The 27,500-nt window shown below is 34.6% G+C and overlaps 1 protein-coding gene across 5 annotated transcripts in view; it reads right to left on the bottom strand.

Annotated features, from left to right (window-relative positions):
• The window catches only part of bmpr1bb (bone morphogenetic protein receptor, type IBb), an 85,162-nt gene that overhangs the window by 14,590 nt on the left and 43,072 nt on the right, over window positions 1–27,500 (bottom strand). For 3 of the 5 annotated variants that reach the window (XM_042733315.1, XM_042733317.1, XM_042733319.1), the window contains one exon: window positions 11,613–11,773. In XM_042733315.1, coding sequence (XP_042589249.1) covers window positions 11,613–11,721 — 109 coding nt within the window. In that variant the 5' untranslated portion in view covers window positions 11,722–11,773. Of the gene's footprint in view, window positions 1–11,612; window positions 11,781–27,500 lie in introns of all 5 variants that reach the window. The other 2 variants (XM_042733316.1, XM_042733318.1) reach the window with 1 other exon arrangement.

Here is a 27,500-nt window from a genome sequence, read left to right as displayed (position 1 = left end):
CACAGCTCAATATATAAAGTTGGATATATAAGCATTTACAACTTTATCCACATATGTTAAGTACATTGATGTGAAGATGAACTGGAAATCTCAACTGCTTGACAGATTAAACAAGTTAAACAAACATAATATCAGTATTATTGTAAAGAAATAACAGATTAATTTAGGTACATCAAAATACCATATATTTGTTTATTCCTCTATATTTTAACAGAAACCTAGTATTTCTGTATCTTTTTTCTTCCTCATGCCACTTCATCAGTTCTTTCTTCATGTTTGAAGTCTTGTTTTCTGGTCGGTATATGCTTCTACACTCAAAAATCTCAAACAAATGATAATAAACACAAAGATAAAACTGTCTAACCCTGAGAGTGGGGTTAATCAAGCAAAACTGTAAACAATGAAAGGTCACTGTTTCAATAGTAAGACGAAAACAAATCTGTTTGACAGACCTGCTGCTCTTATTATTATCATTACTTTTTTATTATTTTATTTGAATTTGAATTTTTAATATATTTTTTTACCTTCATTTAATATCAGATTCATTGCTGCTCTTGTTAGTTATCATCACTTTGTTTAAGCAGGTATTTTTTCTTTCTTTCTTTCTTTCTTTCTTTCTTTCTTTGTTTCTTTCTTTCTTTCATTCATTTATAATACATTTTTATTAACTAAGTTTTTGCTTTTTCATCAAATTTACTGCTGCTCTTATAATTATTATATTATCTTATTTATGCAGTTAATTATTTTGATTTATTAATTTAAACTTCTTTTCAATACATCTTTATTTTAAAATGTATTTTAAAAATACTTTATTATTATTATTATTATTATTATTATTTATTATTTATTATTATTATTATTATTTTACCTAAACTGATTATCTATAACTTTTTTATCTATATTTCTACTTTATTTGTATTTTTTATGGCACAGCAATGACACTTCATATATATTTCTTCTTGTTTTGTGCTACTGTTGTTCTGCACCACATACAAGTGCTTTGTCTATATGGATGTACAATAATTTATCAAGCTTATAAACACATTAAAATTGAAAAACAAACTGTCCTGAGATAAATACACTCTGAGTCGAGATGATCATTAGTAAACAGCTCAAACTGAATATAAACCTCCTCACACGAACATAACTTCAGCTTCACTGAGACACAGAACAGCAGCGCCGCTGATGTTAATATCAAAAAAAAAAAAAAAAAAGAAGAAAAAAAAATAATACACACACACGATTGAACATTCAGAAACACTTCAGTCCATCACACTAAAGCAACAAACACTGGAGATCAGTGACGATAAACCGGCAAGGTCACACAGAAACCTGAAACTCTCTCTCTCTCTCTCACACACACACACACACACACACACACACACACACACACACACACACACACACACACACACACACTTATAAGTTTCTGTAAGTGGCTGAGATCAGCAGAAACAGGACTTTTGGAGTAAAATAAAATAAAATAAAATAATAAAATAAAATAAAATAAATGTAGGCCTCCCATGAATTGTGTGATGCTAATTTCTCAAGTCTAATAAATCAATAATTAAACACATACATTGATGTCTCAGTGAATGAATAGAACAGAGCAGAGAGAGAGAGAGAGAGAGAGAGAGAGATCAAGTTGTTGAGTTCTCCAGGTGTAGGGAGTAAATCTAGCGGACACACACACACACACACACACACACACACACACACAGATCTCTGAGCTCAGAGATCTCTGAGTTCACACAGGAGTCAGACTCTTCATCCATCAGCGCACAGCTCTCTCTGAGCTCAAAACACAGCAGAAATATCTCAACACATCTAATGTTCAATAATCAAACGTACAAGCAACTTTACGATCCACAAATCTGCCTACAATCACAGCCCAAATCTGGACCCTGCTTCTGCTTTGACCTTTGACCTTCACAGGGTCTTACATCCAACCCGCGTCGACGAATCAAACCATCACATGAAACAAAAGCTGGCAAAACTAATGTGCTTTCCCAGTAACTCTTCCCTGAGTTCCAGGCAAAAAGACGCTTCATTCAGTCTGTTTATTTGTATCGAACATAACGAGCGATAATAAATCATCAGAGCGTTACGGCGTGACGTGTTTGGACCTGATGTCAAACGACTCCAGAACAACTAACAGTCAAACCAGGAGAAACCGGACAAGAACCGGCTATAACAAATATCAAAATATTTATATTATATAAATATGGAAACAAATAATATAAATTTTATACTAAAATAAAATAAACAAAAAAACACCTGCAACAACGTACATATAAAATATAAATACTTATAACACCAAAACCAATTATAGATAATATATATATATATACACAGTACAGGTCAAAAGTTTGGAAACATTACTATTTTTAATGTTTTTGAAAGAAGTCTCTTCTGCTCATCAAGCCTGCATTTATTTGATCAAAAATACAGAATAACAGTAATATTGTGAAATATTATTACAACTTGAAATAATAGTTTTCTATTTGAATATTATTACAACTTAAAAATAATTTATTCCTGTGATTCAAAGCTGAATTTTCAGCATCATTACTCCAGCCTCCAGTGTCACATGTAACATCCAGTCTATCACATGATCATTTAGAAATCATTCTAATATTCTGATTTATTATGAGTGTTGGAAACAGTTCTGCTGTCTAATATATTTGATGAATAAAAGGTTAAAAAGAACTGCATTTATTCAAAAAAAAAAAAAATTCTAATAATATATATTTTAATAATATATTTTCTTTACTATCACTTTTTATCAATTTAACACATCCTTGCTGAATAAAAGTATTGATTTTATTTTAAAAAAAGAAAGAGAAAAAAATTACTGACCCCAAATTACTGACCAGTAGTGTATATTGTTATTACAAAATATTTATATTTTAAAAACATAGCTCCTTTTTTTTTTTTTTTTTTTTATTTTTTTTTACTTTTTATTCATCAAAGTATCCTAAAAAAGTATCACATGTTCTGAAAAAATATTAAGCAGCAGAACTGTTTCCAACTTTGATAATGAATCATCATATTAGAATGATTTCTAAAGGATCATGTGAGAATGATCCTAAAAATGCAGCTTTTGCATCACAGAAATAAATGATAATTTAAAGTATAATAAATTTAAAAACAATTAATTTTAACTTGTAATAATATTTCACAATATTAAATTTTTTTTATTTTCTGTATTTTTAATCAAATAAATGCAGGCTTGATGAGCAGAAGAAACTTCTTTCAAAAACATTAAAAAATAGTAATGTTTCCAAACTTTTGACCTGTACTGTATATATATATATATATATATATATATATATATATATATATATATATATATATATATGTACATATATATATATTATATATATCTATATATATATATGTACATATATATATATATATATATATATATATGTACATATATATATATATATATATATATATATATATATATATATATATATATATATATATATATATATATATATATATATATATATATATAACCGAATGTTTCCAAAACATTTTGTTTTGATGTACTGAAAAAGCTAAAACACTATGAATGAAAATATTTAAAGACATACATGCCAATAAAATCAATTGTACGACCAAAAGAAGCTATAAAGAAATCTTGCCATTTTGGAATTAATTAAATAAATAAACAAACAAACAAATAAATACATTTTTATATATTCGTTTTCTAACATGCAGAGCCACAGCTATAAATAAACAAATAAAAATTAATAAATAAACAGTTTTTCATATTAGTATTTTTGTTTTCTAACATGCAGAGCCACAGCTATTAATAAAAAACAAACAATCTTTCTCAAAGGATTAATTAATGTATTTATTTACTCAAGTAATTAATTCATTTTTACTTTTACACTCTAAATTAAATACTGTGTTCACAACTGACTTATTAACTGCAACTAAAATGAAAACTAAAAGCATTAAAAAAAACATTTTTGTTACTTTAAATAAAATTTGCATTAATTGAAATAGTCAAATTTATAACAACAAACTTTAATTATAAAGTTAATAATCAGCTAGTTGCCAAGGCAACATTTAGTTTCACTTGACCTTGAAGTAATTAAAACTAAAATGAAAAAATGGAAAATATAAAATAAAAAAATTAAATATAAAAAACTCTCTCAATATAAACTCTATTATATAACTCTAGATAAGTATATCTGAATTCAGCTATAACACATTCACAAATAAATGAATCAAAAACAAGTGATCATTTAAACAAAACTGTCGAATAAATCATAACTCATGCATAAGCATTCAGTAAATTTGTTGAGATCTAGTGATATCTGTGGTAAAGTGGAACTCTTGTAAGTCACTTTGAATGAAAGCATCTGCTTACGGACTGACTGAAGTTCCTCATAACTGCAGTAAACATATGAGGCTGTAAACTGATGTGAAATCATGCCCTTTATGAACTGGTCGTGAAGCGAGTCAAATCTGAACGAAGGCAAATCAGGAGCGAGAGAGTCGTCCCCGAATAAAAGCATGAGACAGCAGCAGCTTTCCACACCATGTTTAGACACACAGAGAGCCGGGGCCCGTCTATCCCACACACGCGGGGCCGCAGGGACCCTGGATAAACCGCACCTGTGTGTGTGTGTGTGTGTGTGTGTGTGTGTGTGTGTTTCATGCAGTGCCAGGATCTGCAGCTGTCTGTGCTCTGTCATCTGAGCGTGTGCGGCGTCAATACAAGCGGCTATTATTACACACACACACACACACACACACACACACACACACACACACACACACACACACACACACACACACACACACACACACAACCATCTAACTCACACACAAACTAGACAAAAATCACTGATCTAAACTATTCAGAACTCACTCAGTTTGTCACCAAACACTTTCCCTGTCTGTCATTGGTCAGTCAAACTAATAGCCCCGCCTTCAAGTCACGCTATTGGTCAGTTTTTGACTGGTCTGATCAATCACAGTCAGTGTGTTCCCTCTTTAGGAAATCAATAAATCAATACTTTACTTTTTTGTTGACTCTGCATATTAGGATAGAAAACATTTCATCATCAAAATACCTCGAGAATTTCAACTGAGATTAAATAACGGCAACAAAAAGGAACGGCAAATAAAATGAAAGAAGCAAAATTAAAATACACTGCAATTTAAAATAAACTGATTTAAATGATCTATTTTATTAATTTGACATTTAACAGTATGAATGACTGCAAATTAATTTCTAAAAATAGAATTGTATTATATTGTATATTCATATTTAAATATTTACTATATAATATTACATAATACATTATTCATAAATATACATATACATTGATTTAATATATTTAATATATCATTGTTATATTTATACATTTATATTAATTTTAAATTTAAAAATGTATTAATAAAACTATATAATTTTATTTATAATTCAAATAATATTTTATTTATTTTATATATATATATATATATATATATATATATATATATATATATATATATATATATATATATATATAAAACAGACAATTGTTATATTTATATATGATTTTCATATTTACAAATGTATTAATAAAATGACCAATTTCTCTCTCTATTATTACCATTTATTTATTATTCAAATTCTTTTATTAATATGTATACATACATAACTATATACATAATTATATCATTGGCATATTTCCATATCCATTTATTACATTTATATTTTAATATTAATGAATGTTTTAATTATGATATGATTATTTATTAATATTTATTTATATATTAAATATTACAATCAATTAAATACATCAAAATACATTGGTTTGTGTTCAAATAATGAAACATTTTCTGTAAAGTTTACGTTTTTTAATTGCAGTTTTCATCTCAAATCCCTCTCATTCGTATGTAAGCGGATGCTGAAGCGGATTCACCTCAAACTCAATCTCATGAACTGAAAGGTTGTGATTCTGAAACGAGGACAGACTGGAGGTTTTCAGTGCATCAGCGTCGGTCTTCTCTGAGTGGACTGAGCTCCTCCGGTCAGGAACTGAGTCTGTTTGAGGACGAGAGCTCGGGTCCCCGGGGGCCGGGGCCACAGGTGCAGGCCATGCGGGGGCCGCCGCCGCCGGATCGGGTTCTGTTTGCAGGAATCTGATCTGTATCCTGTCAGGAAGCCGCGGCTCGGATTCATTACGGAAGCTCGTCTGCCATGATGAAGCGGGTCTAACGAGACGCCGGCTGCTCATGTGCTGAATTAGAGGAATGTGACTAAAGCAAACATGACTCGGCGAGCTTCTTCTGTTGATGTGATTTATGATTTATTCATTTACAGCCATCATATCAGGCAACATTTTTGTTTTATGTGACTGTAACTTTCAGAACTCAAACTTCATGTCCAGTTCAATTATTATTACTTTATTTATTTGATTAAAAATACTGTAAAACAGCATAATATTATTATAATTTAAAACAGCTGTTTTCTGTGTGAATATCTGTTAAACTGTAATTTATTTCTGCGATCAAAGCTGTATTTTCAGCATCGTTACTTCAGTCTTCAGTGTGTCACATGATCTTCAGAAATCATTCTAATATGATGATTTGCTGCTCAAGAAACATTTCTGATTATTATCAGTGTTGGAAACAGTTGTGCTGCCAGATGTTATTGTGGAAACTGTGATGCATTTAATTTTTCAGGATTTACACATGAATAAAAAGTTCAAAAGAACAGCATTTATTTCCAAAAGAAATCTTTTGAAACATTATAAATGTCTTTACTGTCACTTTGATCAATTGCATGCGTTCTTGATTAATGAAAGTATTCATTTCTTTGAACAAACAATGTAGCGATAAAGAAAGAGAGTCTTAAAGGCACAAAAGCAACATTTTTACAAACATGATTAATCGTCAAAGAAAAGGTAACGCAAACAAAGTGATAACAGGGCAGGGCCGGTTCCTGTAAATGAAGCTTGTGTTCCTGAGAACTGTAATGCAGTCATATTTGACCAGAACTCCGTAACCTTGAAAACACCTGCAGTGAATGAGAGACACGACAGCTTCAGAGTCACTGAGCTGGAACAAAAGCTCAAGATCAACCCATTAGGAATGATTGAGCACAAGAGACTCGACTCGCAGAGTTTGATACTGGACAGTTTGAGTTGAACAAAGTCAACAAGGTACAAAAGGAGTAAAAATATATATATATATATATATATATATATTAACAGCATAGAAATGCAAATGGATTGCCAATGAAAATTACATTCACTTGTATTTGAATGTTTATTAATCTGCATCGTCCCTTTCATCTGAGATTTAAAAAACATCTGTACAGAGCATAAAGCATGTGTTATTTTAATTTCATGGAGATAATATATTTCTATAGTTTTTATTAATATTCGGAACAAGTTTTTACTTTTAAATTTTCTCTTTTTAGTAATTTTTAAAGCTCATATTTTATATACGTCAATATAGTAATAATTATTTAATGTCTTATCATTTTTTTTTTTTTGGCCCAGAAATCATTTTATTTGAATTTAAACACTATTTTATGCCTTTATTCTTTTTTTTAAGAATTTTTTTTTATTGACAAACAAAAGTAAATATAATAAATTACAAATATATGTGTATATATAATACAAATATAAAAGATGCATTTTGTATAGAATTAATTATTTTAAATGCTCATTAATTACACAACTATTTTATTGATACCAATCCCCAATGAAACATCTCTATTTATAACCAATGTTTTTATCCATCTTTGCTTGTCTGTTATATTAATTTGCATTCATTTTTTTAACTGACCTCGTTGCAGTGCATTGTGGGATTGACTTCTCTGTGAAAGATACATGCTTAGTCAAAATGAGTCTTTGAAAATAAAGTTTGGCACAGACTTAACATGAGAAGTGCGTCTACCATGAAAAGGCAACACACTAGGTTTCAAAACAAGCTGTGTCTCAGTCTTCTCTCACTGTGTCTGCTCCTCATTTCAGTCGACCGTGTGGGAATTTCAGAGAAACTACAGAACTGCCCACGCGCTGGAGGAGCGTCGAGGACGGGAGGAACTCCTCATGACTCATGTGTGGAGGAGCGCTGAAGGTCACCACTTCTCTCCCACTCCAGTCTGTCCTTGACTCATGCTTTCATCTGAGATCAGCAGCACCTGCTCAGAAAACCAGACCCACACCAGACCAGATCTGAGAACATCTTTACCACTTTAATCCATTTAACACCAATACTGTTTAAACACATGCACTGGAAAAGCAGCGGTCAGCTGTTGAACTGAACCTCATGTATTTGACATGACGCTTTAAAACAGCATTGTTCATAATTCTTTTATGATTGTTATTCATCATAGTAATTGACAGACTGCTTATTTGTCACTGCAGGAGTGTTTAACAGAAGATCAGAAACTTTCCAGTTAACTAAAACACATTAACGTAAATATGCATCATGTGCATTTTAATTTAAACTCTTGGTGATGATAAACTTTCCCCATGCATATTCTAAACTATCCATGCACATATTAAATATGAGCTGAAAATGACTCTGAAAGTCATTTTTACTTAGTTTATTTTTAATTTAAAAAGTATTGCTTTTTAGGTTTATGACGACAAAATATCTAAATGCATCTTCCACAGTAAATATTCAACATGAAGTTGACATTTATGAGCATTTAAAGGGTGATTAAAAGCTTTCCAGTTACCTAAAATCTACTTTTCCATACAAATGCATGTACATTTTAACCTAAAATCTCCATGGACACATTATGCATTCATCATTTTTTAAATATGACCCGGAATGGACTTTGAAAGTAATTTTTCAATAAATTTCAATAAAATGTCCTTTTAATATTAATCATCCATAATATAATTATTCAGCATTAAGTTGAGATATGTTGCACTATGACAAAGTCCCTAAAACTATTTCAGGTAATGCATTTGTCAGATTCTTTTATAATTATTATTCATGATTATTCATCATATTAATGGGCTGACTACTTATTTGTACTTTTATAAGTTCGTTTATAAGGAGAATTTATAACCTTCCAATTATCTAAAATATGCTTTTCTTTACACATGCATGAATATTTTAACCTAAAATCTTAATGTTGGTTAAAAAACAAGCTCCATGAACACATTTTGCAGTGACTACCCATGCATTTATTAAACATATCCTGGTATAGAAGTTATTTTTACATTTTAATAACAGTTTACGGAGAAATTTTTATATTAATATGAATCATCCACAATATATATTTTGCAGCTTCCTAAAACTATATCCTAAAACAGCATTTTATAATTATTATTAATGATTATGCATCATTTTAATTGATAGACGACTAATTTAGTTCAGACTTAGTTCATTTGTCACTGAAGGAGCATTTAAAGGGTGATTAGAAACTTTCCAGTGACCTAAAATACGCTTTTCATTACACATGCATGAACATTTTAACTTCTAATCTTGGTTTTGGTTAAAAAACAGACAAATCTTGCATTAATAACCCATGCATGTATTAAATATGAGCTGAAATGAAAGTCATTTTTAAATTCTAATTATGAATTATCCACAATAAATATTAAGCATGAAGTAAGGCTGGCCTTAGTAAAACTGGTTTTGACTGGTGTAATCATCAATATGAGATGGTAAACAACTCAAGCTGCATGATTGTCCTTTCTTCGAGAATCCTCTGTAACACACTCACACAGTTATCAGACTTCTCAAGGAAGAGCAGATGAGATGAAGGTCCCTCATAAGCACAGATGTGTTGGAGTCTGTGTATCTCCAAGCTGACCTTGACAGTGCCATAAAACACTGAAGGCACCAGTTCTCTCTCTTATCACTCATCCGAGCATGAGAGACTTTCAACACGATCGCTGTTTCTCCACACGATTCACAGAAACGCTCCGGAATGCACAACCGCAGACGACTCTTCAACACAAAGATGTGAGCCACAACAACGGCTGAATCATGTACCACTTACACTGAGCCGTTTAGAAACAGAAATGTGAAAAATTCCCCTAAAGCACATCTGAAGAACAGCAGGTGAAAATGCATGTACAAAAACAAAGCAGAACAAAAAAAAAAATTTTTTACTTCAATAACCTGACCTTTCGGAGTGGAACCGTAGGTTTGATTGGATAGTGAATTAGCTGATGATGACATCTGCTGTTGACTACAATAACTTTGTCAAATAAACCTGGTATTACAAATATCGTTGGCTCTACATCAGATTGCTTTTGTTCATTTTTGTATTAAAGCGACTGCTAAAATGCAATATAAATGTAAGAAAGTCATATTCAATACAGACAAATGCACAACAACCAACACACATGAAGGCAGCTGAAACAGTAAATCCATGTGAACGTGCACCAGCTGCAGGATATTTCTGACCCTCAGTGTGACACACAGGGGTTTCAATTATTTTAGGTGAGGGCGAGCGCATGTGCGGGTGTTTGTTCATCTGTATTTGTCTCTGTGTGCGTGTGTGTGGGCTGAGAGTGGAATTGATTTTACAGCCTGACGCCCAACTGTGTGTTTAACAAGTGTCTGACAGTAGATCCCTCAAAGACTTCGCCCAGTGCCTCATCGACCAGCAAAAACCCAGCAGTGGCAACACACAGACGTCAGACTCTGCTGCATGCAGGTTTTTCCACTTCGTACACATTAAAGCACAACTAGCCTCTCCATAAGCAATTTTAAAGCAAAATGATTTAAACACATGCACTGGAAAAGAAGCGTTCAGATGTTGAATGACATCTAGTATATTCTACATCAAGTGACATGTCCTGCAACAAGACTAAACTATTAGATAAAACAGCATTTTAAAATTATTATTCATGATTTATGATGATATCAATTAACGGACCACTTATTTGCACTTTTAATAGTTCATTTGTCACTGAAGGAATATTTAACAGGAACATTTTAGGTTCCAGTAACCTAAAACACACTTTTCCTTATATATGCATGTACATTTTGCCCTAAAATCTCAGCATTTGTAAAAATAAATAAATAAAACTCCATGGACACATTTTGCATCAATTACCTATGCATATATTAAATATGAGCTTAAGTGGAAGCTGAAAGTCATCTTAAAATTGTAATAAAAGTTAATGAATACCAAAATGTCTTCTTATGAATCGTACACAATACATGAAAAATTGACATCACTTGAGTGTGACAAACTCCTTAAAACTATTACCCACATCAACATTTTTCAGATTCTTATTCATGATAATTCATCATATTAATGTCATTAATTATTTTAAGTTCATTTGTCACTGCAGCAGCATTTAACAAGCGATACACACATGCATGTAAACGGCAACCTAAAATCTTGGGCTTGATTGAAAACAAACTCCATGGTCAAGTTGTGCGTCAACTACCCATGCATATTTTAAACGGAATGTATTTTATAGTTCTCCCCGGTGCATATTTGGCAAATGCCGCGCTGCATTTCTGGCGCCCGTCCGAGAAATATTCTAAACATGAAACATGACGTGCAGCATCGGGGGGTCAGACACAAACAGACACCAGTTAAACGCTGCCATCAGAACTGAACATGCGCAAAACAGCAGACGGAGATGGCAGTAAATGCTGATACTCACCCTGAGCGGACGAGCACAGCCACAGCGAACCCAGCAGAAACAGCAGCGATGTCCAGCGGGTCTGAACCTGTAGCTCCATCCCTGAGACTCGAGCATGGAACCAGGGCATGGAAACACACGCACGCTGCTCGCTCCACAGCTACTCCACACTGACGGCCGGCCTGCGACGGACAGAGAGAAAGAGGGTGTTACTCTCTCGCTGCAATTGGGACGGCCCCTCCACTCTGGACACCTTGTGGAGAGACAATAAAAGCAGCAGTTGATCTCTGCGGCTCAGCCGGGACCCCAGCGGACCCTCCTCACGCACAGGGGAGGGCCGTCCGCTGAAAGGAGGCCAGGGGCCCCCAAAAACAGCCTCCAGCGCTCAGTGGGCCGTCTGTGAGCTCAGAGTCATGTGACCACTCCTGCTGCCCTGACAAACCAACACCAGTGCTTTAAAGGGGTCATATGTGACCCTGGACCACAAAACCAGTCATAGCGGTCCATTTTTCAAAATTGGGAATAAATAAGCTTTGCATTGATGTATGGTTTATTAGGATCGGACAATATTTGGCCGAGATACAACTATTTGAAAATCTGGAATCTGAGGGTCCAAAAAAAAAATAATTGAGAAATGGCCTTTAAAGTTGTCTAAATGAAGTTCTTAGCGATGCATATTACTAATGTATGTATGTATGTATGTATGTATGTATGTCGCCAAGACACGTTTTGCAACTCATGAAGAGCTTTGCAAACGTCAGTCAGCGCAATCGTTTTGTTTTCATCATGGGTTTGAAAATCATATTTCACTGGTTGTGGCTCACATCATCAAGGATTGAATATGAATATTCATAAAGTATTCATGAGAATGAATATTCTACAACTTGTGATGAGAAGCAGAAGTGAGTGGAGAAAAAGGACGTACAAATAAAGATCATTTTAGATGTTTTATGACTATTTGGAGCACTGGGATCGCTAGAAGAGAACTGATATTTATCACTTCTTTTGCCTGTAGCTCAAAATTAGACCTTGTGCATTCACACTCATTTTGCCAGCACGGGTCAGCACCTATTTAGAAACACACGGCGTCTCCACGACATGGCAGCGGCAGCAACAACACTACAGTGAGAATGAAAGTTACACTTTCTTTCTTTGCGTAAAGAAAATGTTAGTGGTCTTTACCTGTGAAGAACTCACTACACTAACAATAAGGTGTTGTGGGTGGTTGCCAGGGTGTTGCTAACAAACAAATGGACAAACCAGCAACAAATACAAACCAACTATAGTTCAAATTCAGTTAGACTTGTTTTAACTAGTCTCTTTCATTTTGTAAAGAAAATATGAGTGGTGTTTTCCATACAATATTCACCAAATTAACAAAAGGGTGTTGTGGGTGCTTGCCAGGGTGTTGCTAACCAACAAACAGACAAACCAGCAACAAATACACAAATGCAATAGTAGTTTAAATTCAGTTTGAACTGATTTAACTAGTCTCTTTCATGTCATAAAGAAAATGTGAGTGGTCCTTGCTTGTGCAAAACTCAGCACATTAATGATAGGGTGTTATGGGTGGTTGCCAGGGTGTTGCTAACCAACAAACTGCTAAACTGGTAACAAATACAAACCAACTAAATTGGATCGTTTAACTAATCTCTATTATTTCATAAAACAAAATGATGTGTTTGCCCATAAAAACCAGGTGTTGTGATTGCTGGGGTGTTGCTAGGGCGTTACTGTGTACACATCCATGTAATGCATGAATTACATAAGATTGTTTTGTTGTAATGTATTTTGTGCATGAAGTGTCCAACATTTCACACTTGTGTTTTTCCTTATTTAAGTGCATCATTTGGGTATTTAAGGTGCATTTTTTCCTTTTCGGGATTTTCAGTGTGAGCACACTACTACGAGAATAGTGCATAGTATGCGATTTAGGATGCACCTGATGATACTGTGTTGCGATGCAGTTGCTAAGGTGTTCTGAATCACTTTTAAGCGTGTAAACCAGTGTTTTAACCATTTTTATCATGTTTCTATGCAGAAGCTAGCATGTTTTCTGTAGGATTCTACAGTTTAAATTCTGAACTTACAGTACTACTAGGTTTGATTGCATCATTATGAGCTCTAATACTAGTGATAATTTACTTATGTTTAACAACATTTTAAACTGCAACTAAAAATAACATAACAGTTTATGGGGAATAAAAATCTCCATGTAGTTTGACATCGAAAACATGAAAGCAAATTACACACCATGTATTCTCACTCAAAGTGCTGTAAGAACTAGTTCCTGCCGGGTCGGTTAAGCATTTCCTCCTTTCCCCTGTAGGGTGCCAGAGGCTGACTGACAGCTCATTATGAAAGTGAAAGTGAAAGTGACGTGACATTCAGCCAAGTATGGTGACCCATACTCAGAATTAGTGCTCTGCATTTAACCCATCCGAAGTGCACACACACAGAGCAGTGAACACACACACACACTGTGAATTCACACCCGGAGCAGTGGGCAGCCATTTTATGCTGCGGCGCCCGGGGAGCAGTTGGGGGTTCGATGCCTTGCTCAAGGGCACCTAAGTCTAAGGCTAATCAACGGCTAATCAACGACTTGTTAACGACCTGAATGAGTTTTATTGTAGATTTGAAACCCCCAACACCCATTCTGACCATCTCTCTACACAACCGTTAACACCTCCTGCAATCCCCCTCTCCACACCTCCTGCTCTTCAAATCTGTGAAGATGATGTGCGCCAGGTCTTCAGGAAGAACAAAAGAAGAAAAGCACCAGGCCCAGATGGCGTTACACCAGCCTGTTTGAAAACCTGTGCTGACCAGCTGGCCCCCATCTTTTCACAGATCTTCAACAGATCTCTGGAGTTGTGTGAAGTGCCTTCCTGCTTCAAACGCTCCACCATCATCCCCATTCCAAAGAAACCCAAGATTACAGGACTTAACGACTACAGACCTGTGGCTCTAACATCTGTCGTCATGAAGTCGTTTGAAAAACTGGTTCTGGCTTATCTGAAGGACATCACTGGACCCTTACTGGACCCCCTGCAGTTTGCTTACCGAGCAAACAGGTCTGTGGATGATGCAATCAACATGGGATTGCACTTCATCCTGCAACATCTGGACAAAACAGGGACTTATGTGAGGATCCTGTTTGTGGACTTCAGTTCGGCTTTCAACACCATCATCCCAACAGTCCTCCAGACCAAACTGACCCAGCTCTCTGTTCCTAGTTCTATCTGTCAGTGGATCACCAGCTTTCTGACAGATAGGCAACAGCTAGTGAGACTGGGGAAATTCATGTCAAACAGCTGCTCCACCAACACTGGTGCCCCTCAGGGATGTGTTCTCTCCCCCCTGCTCTTCTCGCTGTACACCAACGACTGCACCTCAAAAGACCCCTTTGTCAAGCTCCTGAAGTTTGCAGACGACACCACACTCATCGGTCTCATCCAGGGCGGTGACAAGTCTGCTTACAGACAAGAGGTTGAGCAGCTGGCTGTCTGGTGCAGTCTTAACAACCTGGAGCTGAACTCGCTCAAAACAGTGGAGATGATCGTGGACTTCAGAAGAAACCCCCCTGCACTCCCCCCCCACTCACCATCATGAACAGCACTGTGGCTGCAGTGGAGTCATTCAGATTCCTGGGAACCACCATCTCTCAGGACCTGAAGTGGGACAATCACATTGACTCCATTGTTAAAATGGCCCAACAAAGGCTGTTCTTCCTTCGCCAGCTGAGGAAGTTTAACCTGCCACAGGAGCTGCTGAAACAGTTCTACTCAGCCGTCATTGAGTCTGTCCTGTGCACTTCAATAACTGTGTGGTTTGGTTCAGCTACAAAATCAGACATCAGAAGACTACAGAGAACGGGTTCGGACTGCTGAAAGGATTATTGGTACTCCCCTGCCCACCCTTCAAGAACTGTATACATCCAGAGTGAGGAAAAGGGCTCAGAAAATCACTCTGGATCCCTCACACCCAAGTTACCCCATCTTTGAACTCTTGCCATCTGGCCGGCGCTTCAGAGCCGCAAATACCAGGACAGTCAGGCACAAGAACAGTTTCTTCCCCCAGGCAATCTACCTCATGAACAGTTAAATGTTCCCCACTTATACAATAAAAAAAAAAAATGTGCAATATCCTTATATTTATTTGTTACCCCTTCATCCTAGTACATCCCTGCATCTTACTCAATCCAATTCCATTATCATTTATAGCACAATTGTTTATACACTTATTTATCTGCAAAGGGTTTTTATTTTTTATTTTTTTGACTGTGTGTTGTTGTCTTTTGTGTACTGGAAGCTTATGTCACTAAAACAAATTCCTTGTATGCGCAAGCATACTTGGCAATAAAGCTCTTTCTGATTCTGATTCTGATTCTGATTCTGAGAGTCATATTTTAATGCACCCGACAGATACTTGCGCGCGGTTTGATTTCAGAACAGAACAGAGCATCCGTTTACAACACGCTGAAACACACTGCCATCGTGTCAAACACAGACATTAAAAATAAAAACGAAACAGAAGAGAAAGTTCAGAACCGCTCCCACCCCTTTTGCGATACTACTAGTAGACTACAGGCACACTTTTAGGACCCTAAATTTCGGTTTGATTTCAGAACAGAACAGAGCATCCGTTTACAACACGCTGAAACACACTGCCATCGTGTCAAACACAGACATTAAAAATAAAAACTTATTGGTGGGATAAAGAACACAAAGCAGAAGTGAAAACACACAAGAGCAGAAAGAGCGCATGACAAAAGCCATTCACACGTCAGGTGATGGCGGGACTCACCTCGGGCCACGACACGCCCTCTCTCGCCCTAATCTCACCCAAACACTCACCGACACATACAACTTTGGCCGATTAAGAGCCATTACTGAGATTACATCAAGAGCACAGAGATTCACACGAGAAAGAGCAGAATGAATGTTAGAGGAACTTCACATGTTCAGCAGATCACACCACTGAAGAAAGTGATCAGACGCACCTTCTGGACCAGAAAACAAGTGAAAAAATCTCACATCTAGAGACTAGAAGAGACTCTTCTTTTATATGAGATGCTGAGCACTAAAGATGAATACTGGATATTTTCTTTTACCAATATTCACACTTTTCTACTCAAACAGTTACTGGTTCCTTAATATTGTGTAATGTGTCTACAGATAAATGGCAAAATTTTGGTCCAAATTTTCTTTTTGAAACATTTCACTTCATCAAAATGTCAACAATAGCAACAATAAAATACACAATAATAATAATTATTTTATAATATTGATAGAAATTATTTTATAATATTGATAGAAAATAATAATAATAATAATAATAATTATTATTATTATTGTTTTTTTTATTTTTTTTACTATATTGTTATTATTTAATATATATATATATATATATATATATATTAAATACTTAAACACATAGCATGTATTAGTGCAATCAATTCAAGTTAGTTAATTAATTATTATTAATCTTAATACCAAATAGTATAAATAAAACAATAATTTAAAAAAACGATAATTAAATTTACACTAAGACAATATTAAATAGTGTTGGTATCAGTCATAAAATTTCATTCAATCTCTACTCAGAAAAATGCATAATGCCCTTAGCAACCACCAATGAATCCCTAGCAACCATAAAACAACTTGTCAAAAACACTGTTAAGAACACCTTAACCAAAGCAAGGCAACATTCTGATTTCTTTCAGTAAATATAAATATGCCATAAAACTAATACATATTTTATTAGTGTTATTCCTACACTGAGGAGTGTAACCCTAATCTCAACTCAAAGATGAGATCAATTACCCCACATTCCCTCCGACGCTCCACACTTTCCTCTTTCTCCAGCCGTGGCGCTGTGAAGGTGGGAGTTCGTGTGCGTGTGTGTGTGTGTGTGTGTGTGTGAATGGATGTTTGTGGATGGGCTAAAAACAAAGAGAAAGTGAGAGCAGAAACAATGGTGTGGGCTGCTGGGAGTTCAGTGGGGCGGCAGTGATGTGACCGCGGCATTGGCGCTGTCAGCGCTCGTCTGCTGTGATTACATGCGATCGGGGCGAGCTCTCGGGAAGCTGTGAGTAGGTCAGGCCCGCTCACACACTGGCTGCGAGCTCCATCAAACGCCCAGCGTGAGGCCTGCTGCTGAAAAATGGGCCGTCCGGGGGAATGCGAGGGGCTGCACGCTCTGATTCCACCTCCAGAGATACGAATCACTGCGGAGGATCATTTCTTTCCAACGCCAGAAAACACTGCAGAGAAGAGCGAAGCAAGCCACACATGAGACCTGACCAAGAACTCAGAATGGGAAACAATATTGTCACCATTCAAGCGCCAAAAATAAATTCGAAAGCTTCAAAAACAAATAAATATCAAAAGTTTTGCACTTTTGAAAACAAGTCTTTCAGGTAGGGATGTAACGATTAACCGCGAGCCGGTTGAAAATCAATTCAAATATTTGACGATTAAAATCGAATAGGTGTAGGAGTTTATATGAATGTATGTCTGAGGGGAACTTACTGTCTTTAGAAAAGTTTAGATGGTATTTTTTCTTTTCATCTTGCCTCTGTACAAAGCATATTAAAGTTCATAAGTGCAGCGCTGCTTTGTTTACAGCGATAACCAAGGAAACGCTTTAAGCTCCACCTGCTGGCAGAGAGTGAATCTGCGTCTCGTTCAGCTCGTCTGCTGTTTCATGCTGATATTTTTATGTATAGTTTCACAAAACTGAAGTCAAACCATTCTGTTTTTGCTTCAAAATTTCTAAATTATACAATAGAATTTTTTTTTTCTTTTGATTGGCTCGTGATTAAAATGCAGTGGTTGCCTCTAATTTTAAATGTAAGAGAGCACAGACAAAACCTTATTTTGTTTATATGAAGAGATTTATTTTATTTGTGTTATTTATTTGATTTGGGGCTTGTTTTAAAATTTCAGTTTAGTTTTGTTTTTTACATTTATATTATATTTGAATTTTATTTAGCAGATGCTTTTATGCAAAGTGACTTACAAATGAGGACAATAGAAGCAATCAAAACCAACAAAAGAGCAATAATATGTAAGTGCTATATTAGTATATTATTATAGTTATATTATAATTTCACAAAGAAATGTACAGCATTTTGCCCAAGCAATAATAAAAGGACACACAATTTGTCTTAAATATCATTTTGTTTAAAAATAAATAAATCGTAAATCGAATCAAATCGTGAGTTGAGTGAATCGTTACATTCCTACTTTCAGGTGAATAACAACCTAAAATACACCTTAAATAACAACTTTTCCTCAAAAATTAAAGTTCTGTCATTGCTTTCCTCTCTCTCATGTCATTTCAAACCTGTTTGACGTTTACTTCTTTGAAACCCGAAAGGAAATACTGACCAGGATGTTCTTTACCATTCAGTTAAATGCTGTTGAGCACCAAATATGACAAAAAGCACCATTAAACTTTGCTTTGTTTATAGAGATTTCCCCTCATTTTCTAGCCTGTATTGCTTTTGTTGTTCTTCAGTTGTAAGCTGCTGTGGAAAAATAAGTGCCCTTGAATAAGTGCAAATGTACATTACTGGGTCAGTAAAATTTTTTGAAGATTTCTGAAAGATGTCTCTGCTGCTCATCAAGGCTGAATTTATTTGATCAAAAATACTGAAAAATTGTGAAATATTATTACAATCAAAATATCTGTATTATATGTATGAATAAAGAGTAAAATATAATTTATTGCTGTGATCAAAGCTGAATTTTCAGCATCATTACTCCAGTCTTCAGTGTCACATGATCTTCAGAAATCATTCTAATATGATGATTTGCTGCTAAAGAAACATTTCTGATTATTATTAATGTTGAAAACAGTTGTGCTGCACAATATTTTAGTCGAAATGGTGATACATTTTATTTTTTTCAGGATTTACACATGAATAGATAGTTCAAAAGAACAGCATTTATTTTAAATAGAAATCTTTTGTAGCATTATAAATGCATTTACTGTCACTTTTGATCAATTGAATGCATCTGTTTAGTATAAAAAGTAATTCTGTAAAAAAAAAAAAAAAAACTTTTGTATGCTAATGTGCATACATGCAAAGGCACCACAGATGTATTCTGTCTTCTGAAGTCAAACGTAGTAAAAATTGTCGATGCACCACATTTAAATGGCTTCATATGCGTTAGAAGACTTGAAATAAAGCATACAAGTTGTATGGATTGTTTCTAAGCTGCCTTGTGTTTGTTCTGCTTTCACTACTTTAAATAGTGTGAAAGTTCTGCTAAATGTCTCCTTTTGTGCTTTACAAAATACAGAGAGTCATACAGATTTGGAATGGAGTGAAGGTTAATCATTATTTTTGTGTGAACTATCCATTTAAATGGTTTTATTATTGTTGGAACTATAATTAACCAACAAACCCTTGGGCAAAACACACAAAAGATGCAGTTAGCATTCCCTCACAGACATGAGAAAAGGCAAGAGGTTCAGAGTCTGTGTGGATTTATGGCCAGACGACTCTGTCGCTCACATGCAGCTGGAAAATCTGTGAGACAACCGCAAAATTCACGACTCAAGTGAGGAACAAAGGACGCGGGCACAAGCAGTCGTGATGGCACGGACTCTTGAATTACAATAGTGGCTGACGGAATGCGATCCGTGAGCGATGTTTCGCCTGACAGCGACTCTGACCCCTGCCACTGTGAAATTTCAACAGGGGATTTTCTGCCGCACTTTTTTTTTTCTCCGTCTTGAGCGGTCGTTGAGAGTTCGGTCACGGAATCTGGGAAAGACATTCCACTTCCTATGAGCCAACAGCTGCACGCAGGTGGGAAACCCCATCAGATTGCGGCACCCGATGCCATCAGACCATCGGCATCTCCGGACCATCCTTCAGCTCTCAACACCTCCTGAACTGCACTTACAACAGCGATCTCTCTCTGCCATCTCAGACATAACATTATAAATATTTGATTATCCTGTATCCTGACATATTTATCTATGCATGAGGTTTAAACTAATCACTAACTTTTTTTAAAATGCTCCTTTTACGGCTTATAAAAGGTTCATATTTTGGCTTTGGGAGTCCCCAACAACAGTTTGACATGCATGTAAGGTCAAAAAAAACACTTTCATTGTCTTATAATATGCATTTATTTTTACCTTGCTTGGTCAACGACTCCCAAACGATTCGCTCAATGATTAATTTTTCCAAACCACTCCTTTGCGTGATTCTAATCTGTGGTGATTGGTCTCATTTTCATTTAATCTCGCCTGCAATGCCTGATAAAGCACATTTACATTTATGCATTTAGCAGACGCTTTTATCCAAAGCGACTTATAGTGCATTCAGGCTATACATTTTATTTGACCATTCTGTGTGTTACCTAGGAATTGAACCCACAACCTTTGGCGCATCTAACACAATGCTCTACCACTGAGCCACAGGAACACGTGCAGCGTTTGTGAGCGCAGTGCTTCTTTGTGTATAGCGTTACCAGGAAAACTGTTATTTTTAGGTATGAATGAGAAATGCCGTAATCCGAATCCCATCTGTCGCAAAAAGTCAGTGACTTCTCTTATAAAACTGCATTTTTTTTCATGGTAAACTCTAAAAATAGTTCATTCCAAAAGTATTATTTTGTGTTAAACTCATTGAAGATTAGCAGATAGGCTGTCGATTCATTAAATGATAATCCGTTGTCTCTAAAAGGCGGTTTATATAGTGTAATGAAGCCTCTCTTCCACTGACATCCATTAAAAAAAAAAGGGCCTCTGGTCTCCTTTCCCACATACTGTCAGACTGAAAGCGTTAGTTTTAGCCGTTGCGCTTTTTTTGGCTAATGGTTGCAGGCTTGCCTTCTAGTGGCTTTGTGTTCAGTGGCACTCTGCACTATACCTGCTGGACCATCATACACTCATAACGCATTTGACTGAAAAACATGGACAATTCAAACAATAGACTTACATTTACATTTACATTTATGCATTTGACATTGTCACTTTATAGCTACTTGCACTGCACATTTATAGTGTGAATTTTTTTTTTTATTGTCAGTTGTTTTTCTAATTAGTATACAGGTTCTCTTTTTCTTTCTATTTTGTTACTTTTTATGCTCTTATTATTTATATTTTTTTTATTAAACTTTACTGTATATTCTATATTTTTACGTATTTTGCATTGTCCTTGTAAGTTATGTTTGTTCCCTTTCTACCCTGTCATTCTAAAGAGGAGTAAACAAAGTAAGAATTTCATTTTACTAATACAAATGACAATAAAGCTCTTGAATCTTGAATACTTCCACAGTTGATAACAAAAACTACAAATGTTTTTGTATTACAAGTTTTCTGAAATGTTTAAATATGCAAACGAGGCATTCTCTAATTAAACATGCACTAATTTGCACAAATTTCTAGAAAATTAATATGAATACTAGATCAAGCAAGGTTCAACATTCTTGTTTGATTATTTCAACATATTAGAATTAAAGGTTTTTATAGAGGGAATTTTTGATAACTATTTTTATCACCAAAAAAATCTGAAAATACTGTCAAAAGTGAGAAAAAATGAATTTTTCAATATATTTTTAGTAACATAATGTTGTAAAAAAAAACAGGCAAATTATACATATGATAACAAACCCCTCAATAAAAACCTTCATAATATAGAAAGGAATAAAACTGTAAATTTTGGTGTATGTAAGTGCTGCTGTAGTGGAGAAAGAAACTCATTTAGAGAAAACGGCCCTTAAAAATACATAACTGAAATCTCCAGACGCAAACATATAAAATGCAAAAATAAAACCAGGTGAATTATATATGAACAAATCCCTCAGTAATATCCTTCAAAATATAGATATGAATAAAACTGTAAATTTTGGTGTATGTAAGTGCTGCTGAAGTAAAGAAAGAATCTCGTTTTTAGAAAATAGCCTTTAAAAATAAGTATTGTAAATGAAATCTATGGATGCAAATAAATAATGTGATAAAGTGAGGTGAATGATATGTCAACAAACACTTCAGTAAAATCCTTCAGAATACAGAAAGGAATAAAACTGTAAATCTTGGTGTATGTAAGTGCTGCTGAAGCGGATAAAAAACTTTTTTTGAGAAAATGGCCTTTAGAGATACATATTGTAAGTAAAATCTACAGACGCAAATAGATAGAGTGCAATAATAAAATTAGGCAAATGACATCAACAAACCCATCAGTAAAATCCTTTAGAAAACAGATATGAACAATACTGCTAAGTTTGGGTTATGCAGGTGCTGCTGAAGTGGAGAAACAAATTCATTTTCATAAAATGGCCTTTAAAGATACGCATTCCATTTGGAATCTTTGGATGCAAACATAGGTGCAAAAATAAAATCATGCAAATGATATATGAACAAACCCCTCAGTAAAAATATTCAGAATATAGAAAGGAATAAAACTGCAAATTTTGGTGTAAGTCAGTGCTGCTGAAGTAAAGAAAAAATATTTGAGAAAACGGCACTCACTGTAAAGATACATATTGTAACAGACATCTACAGATGTAAATAGATCAAGTGCAATAATATAAATACTCAAGTGTATTTTAGATGTTTTCTTTCCACTAGTCTGAAACATAACATTACAAAAAGCCAAATAACCCAAAATCTTAAAACTGACCAGTGCATGAAAACACAATGTTTTTGCCTGTCTTGCCTAAAACCAAACTCTAAAGAATTTAAGATTACCTCACTAAAAACAGACGCAGAACTTCTAATTGTTCTGCTTCTTGAGAGTTTCTTCAGGTCTCATGGTGTCCTGCTTTCAAGCTCCCAGCATCCCAACCGTGAGCCATTGGTGAGTGAGAGAAAGACGATCCTCATGAATATGCAAAGCCGGCACAATGGGCCGCCACAGAGCATGAAACAATCACAGAGGCTTTGAAGTCACCGGGAATGCTGGGTAAGGCAAAACAAAACTTCTCAAGAGGGCTAAGAAACCATCACAGCAAGAATCATGGGGGGGATGGTGGGTAAAGAGGAATAATCAGCCCTCTCACTCCGGAGAAAGAGGTTTTCAGAGAGGTTAAATAAAGCGCTGATGCCAATGTGCCGCAGCGAGGGGTTCAACAAGAACCAGAAACTGTTTAGAGAAAGTTTAGAAGAGAAAAACAATGTGAAATTGATTTGTTACCACAACGACAGGGGAAGCAAACTTATAGGAACATCTCACATTTTCATGCATCATACCAGTACAAGATTTAGTGTCTAAAACAGTCATACAACAGCTAAAGGAACCTATAAATGACAATATATTAAACTGTTTACACTTTGACTTTTTGATGCATAATTACACTACTGCTCAAAAATTTTGAGGTCAATAAAATATATATTAAAGAAATTATACTTTTGATCAGCAAGGATGCATTAAACTAATCAAAAGTGACAGTAAAGACATTTATAATGTTACAAAAGATTTAAAATAAATGCTTTTCATTCATTTGTGAATTCTGAAAAATAAAATGCATCACAGTTTCCACAAAAATATTGTGCGGCACAACTGTTTCCAACATTGATAATAATCAGAAATGTTTCTTAAGCAGCAAATCATCATATTAGAATGATTTCTAAAGGATCATTTGACACTAAAGACTGGAGTAATGATGCTGAAAATTAAGCTGCGCATCACAGAAATAAATTACAGTTTACCATACATTCACATAGAAAACAGCTATTTTAAATTGCAATAATATTTCACTATTTTACTGTATTTTGATCAAATAAATGCAGCCTTGGTGAGCAGAAGAGACTTCTTTCAAAAATCTTAACTTGCTGACCCCAAACGAAATGTGAGAAACAGCCACTTCCTGCATGATAACTGGCAAGTGAGGATTCTGCAAATGGCGTGATGTGGGCGTCACCTGTAAACATCTCACCTGAGAGAACATTACAGTATGTACTCACCTTACTACAGCAAACACTGCTCATAACACCTGGCACAGATGTGCTGGCTGTGTTGAGTCTGCTTTGCTCAGCTGTGTTTGCATTCTGACACACACAAGCTTGTGGCGAATTAGCAGGTAAATACCTGAGCTTGTAATGCAAAAGATGCCGTTTCAAACCTAAGCACTAACTAACAAACTAACTCAGACTGAAGAGAATCCCGCAGACGTCACGTCTCAGCGGGCAACCGCCGGGGCTGTAAAATGTCAAATGGCCCTCTGTGTGACTCATATTGATGTAGATTTTGACTGCAGCTGTTATAACTGCATGAGTTCCTGGATTTCACTCAGTAGTGCGCTTGTGTTAGTATGTGCACTAATGAGAACTCAATATCTGAGTGAAACAGTAGCTGCTGTCTCTGCATAAATACCATGAGGTTAATTCTACTGAATTAAAAAATAAATAAATAACTAAAATAAATAAAATTGCCATAAAATAAAAGGAATTGTTCAAATTTCAGCTGATTCGATTTTAAAGGAGGGATTTAATTGTTCACACTATTTTGAGTACAACCATTTTTTATTATAAATTTGTATTAAATCATTAGCAGAACCCAGAAAAATAAAAACAGACACAGCATTTCTGAAAATATAAAACATTGCACAGGACAATATTATTGCAAATTTTTTTTTGAAAAAAATGGAAGAAAATAAATCCTTCCTGTATGACGGAGCAAACAGACGCTGTTCCTGTTGATTATTACTGATCTCATCCATATCTAAGAGCTTTCAAATGATCAGATGTTTGCTAGTAAAGAGGTTAAATCTGGCGCACCTGTGGATGATCCGGCCTTCTTACAAACACAAACACAATTCAGTCTTTGACTGTGACGCGCCGTGATTTTCCATCATCAAGGCAACAGAAGGCAGAGGCCAAAAACAGCACAAGTTTCTCCCTCGTGCACAAATGAGACTGTTGTCTGTGTGCCAAATCATCACAACATGAGAGATTATAAAACACATACATTTGACTCTAAAAAAAAAAAATAAAACTGCCGCCCAGCGTTCATGTGAGGGTGGATTCAAACCACAAGCCCTAAAGAGCCGCGTCTGACACCTCTAGCCAGACAACACTCTCACACACTCCTCTAACACTCACAGCACTCAGGCTTTAATTACAGATTCACAAACTCACTCCTCTGGAGTCAGTGTCTGCGGGGCAGCAGTGGAAAGTTTGCGGCTTTTAGTCTTTGCATCAGATGTTTTATCGTGTATGAGAAACATGACACAGTTTTTAAGCTAGTTTAAATAGTTAATAGCTGCACAGAAGACATGACCAATCATGAGTCAGTATGCAAATATCAGTGATGTCACTGCTGTTGGTTAGATTTTAAAAAGTCAACTAAGAGTAGTTTTTTTCTGACTTTAATTAGAATTTAATATACATATGTGTAAAATTTTATAAAAATAATAGCCTGTATATAAGTTGAAATCACACAACTAAAATAAAGCTGAAAGAAAGTAATATTAGAAAAACATTTAATACTGAAAAACTATGAAATATAATATTAATAAATAAATATTAAAATAAATACTGTAAGCATGTACTAAAATAGCATGTAGCAAAATAGAAATATTTGAAATAATAATAATAATAAATTATAAGCACATAAGATTGCCAAAAGTTATTTTAATATAACTTTAATGACAAAAATTAAATGAAAACTAAAAATAACATTAAAACCTAATTCTAAATATTAATAAATAGTATTGAAGTACTAACATTATTATTAATAAAACTGAAATGAAATAAAAGCTAAATAGAAACATTACTAATATTAATAATAAAAATTGCAAGCACATAACAGAATGACTAAAACTGTAAAAATTAAATTATGATTTTTAATTCTTGTCCATTAACTTTAATTACAATTAAAGTGATGAAATGATAACTATCAATTAAATTAAAATGATAACTGAAAATATTAAAATAAAAGCTAATTCAGAATATTTATAAACAGAAGCACTAAATTAAAATAAAAGCTAAATATAAAAAGTGAAAAAAATATGAATTATAACAATTAACAGCACAAAGCAAAATTACTATCATTTTATTAAATTATAATTTATTAAAAAAAATTATAAATACAATAATAGTATATAAATAATACTGGATATAATATAATATAATATAATATAATATAATATAATATAATATAATATAATATAAAACATAATATATATAATAAATATAATATAATATAATATAATATAATATAATATAATATAATATAATATAATATAATATAATATAATATAATATAATACTGAAATAACTCTGCTGAAGAATCAAAAGAACACCAATAGACTGCTGGATGAATCTGAAGACTGCTCTGCTTCAAACACTCATAAAACACATTCACACTGAAACTGAAATCCAGAGAGGGGTCTGAGCCAGATCTGAGGGTGTGTAATGGATCTGGTCTGGCTGTGTGGTTTTGAGCTGGTTTATGCAACTGACGTCGCAGTGAAACAGACACACGCTTCTTTACGACTTCAATAAAACAATTACAGACAGAATCATTACAGACCTCAAGTGAGGAACACACAAAACCCCATGATGAGAAAAACACAAGGAGACCAGGTTCCACAACAAAGAGTTTATTCTGCCCTGACACACACACATATATAAACACAAACACAACACACACACACACACACACACACACACACACACACACACACACACACACACACACACACACACACACACCACAGAACGAAGGAGATATTAATGATGACACACTGAGCATCACGCTCTGCTATTCATCTTTATGCATTAACACATGCAATAATTCAGTGGCGTGGAGTCAATTATTACTTATTTTTTGTTTATCTGCAACCAGCAAATGCATTAACTTTAACATTTTAAACTTTTAACACTTATCCAGAGTTATTTCAGCATCATTTAAAAACTATTATAATTATTTCAGAATTT

The sequence above is a fragment of the Cyprinus carpio genome, chromosome B10 (genome assembly GCF_018340385.1).
Source record: "Cyprinus carpio isolate SPL01 chromosome B10, ASM1834038v1, whole genome shotgun sequence".
NCBI classification, from domain to species: domain Eukaryota; kingdom Metazoa; phylum Chordata; class Actinopteri; order Cypriniformes; family Cyprinidae; genus Cyprinus; species Cyprinus carpio.
This window is presented reverse-complemented; position numbering and strand designations above follow the sequence as displayed.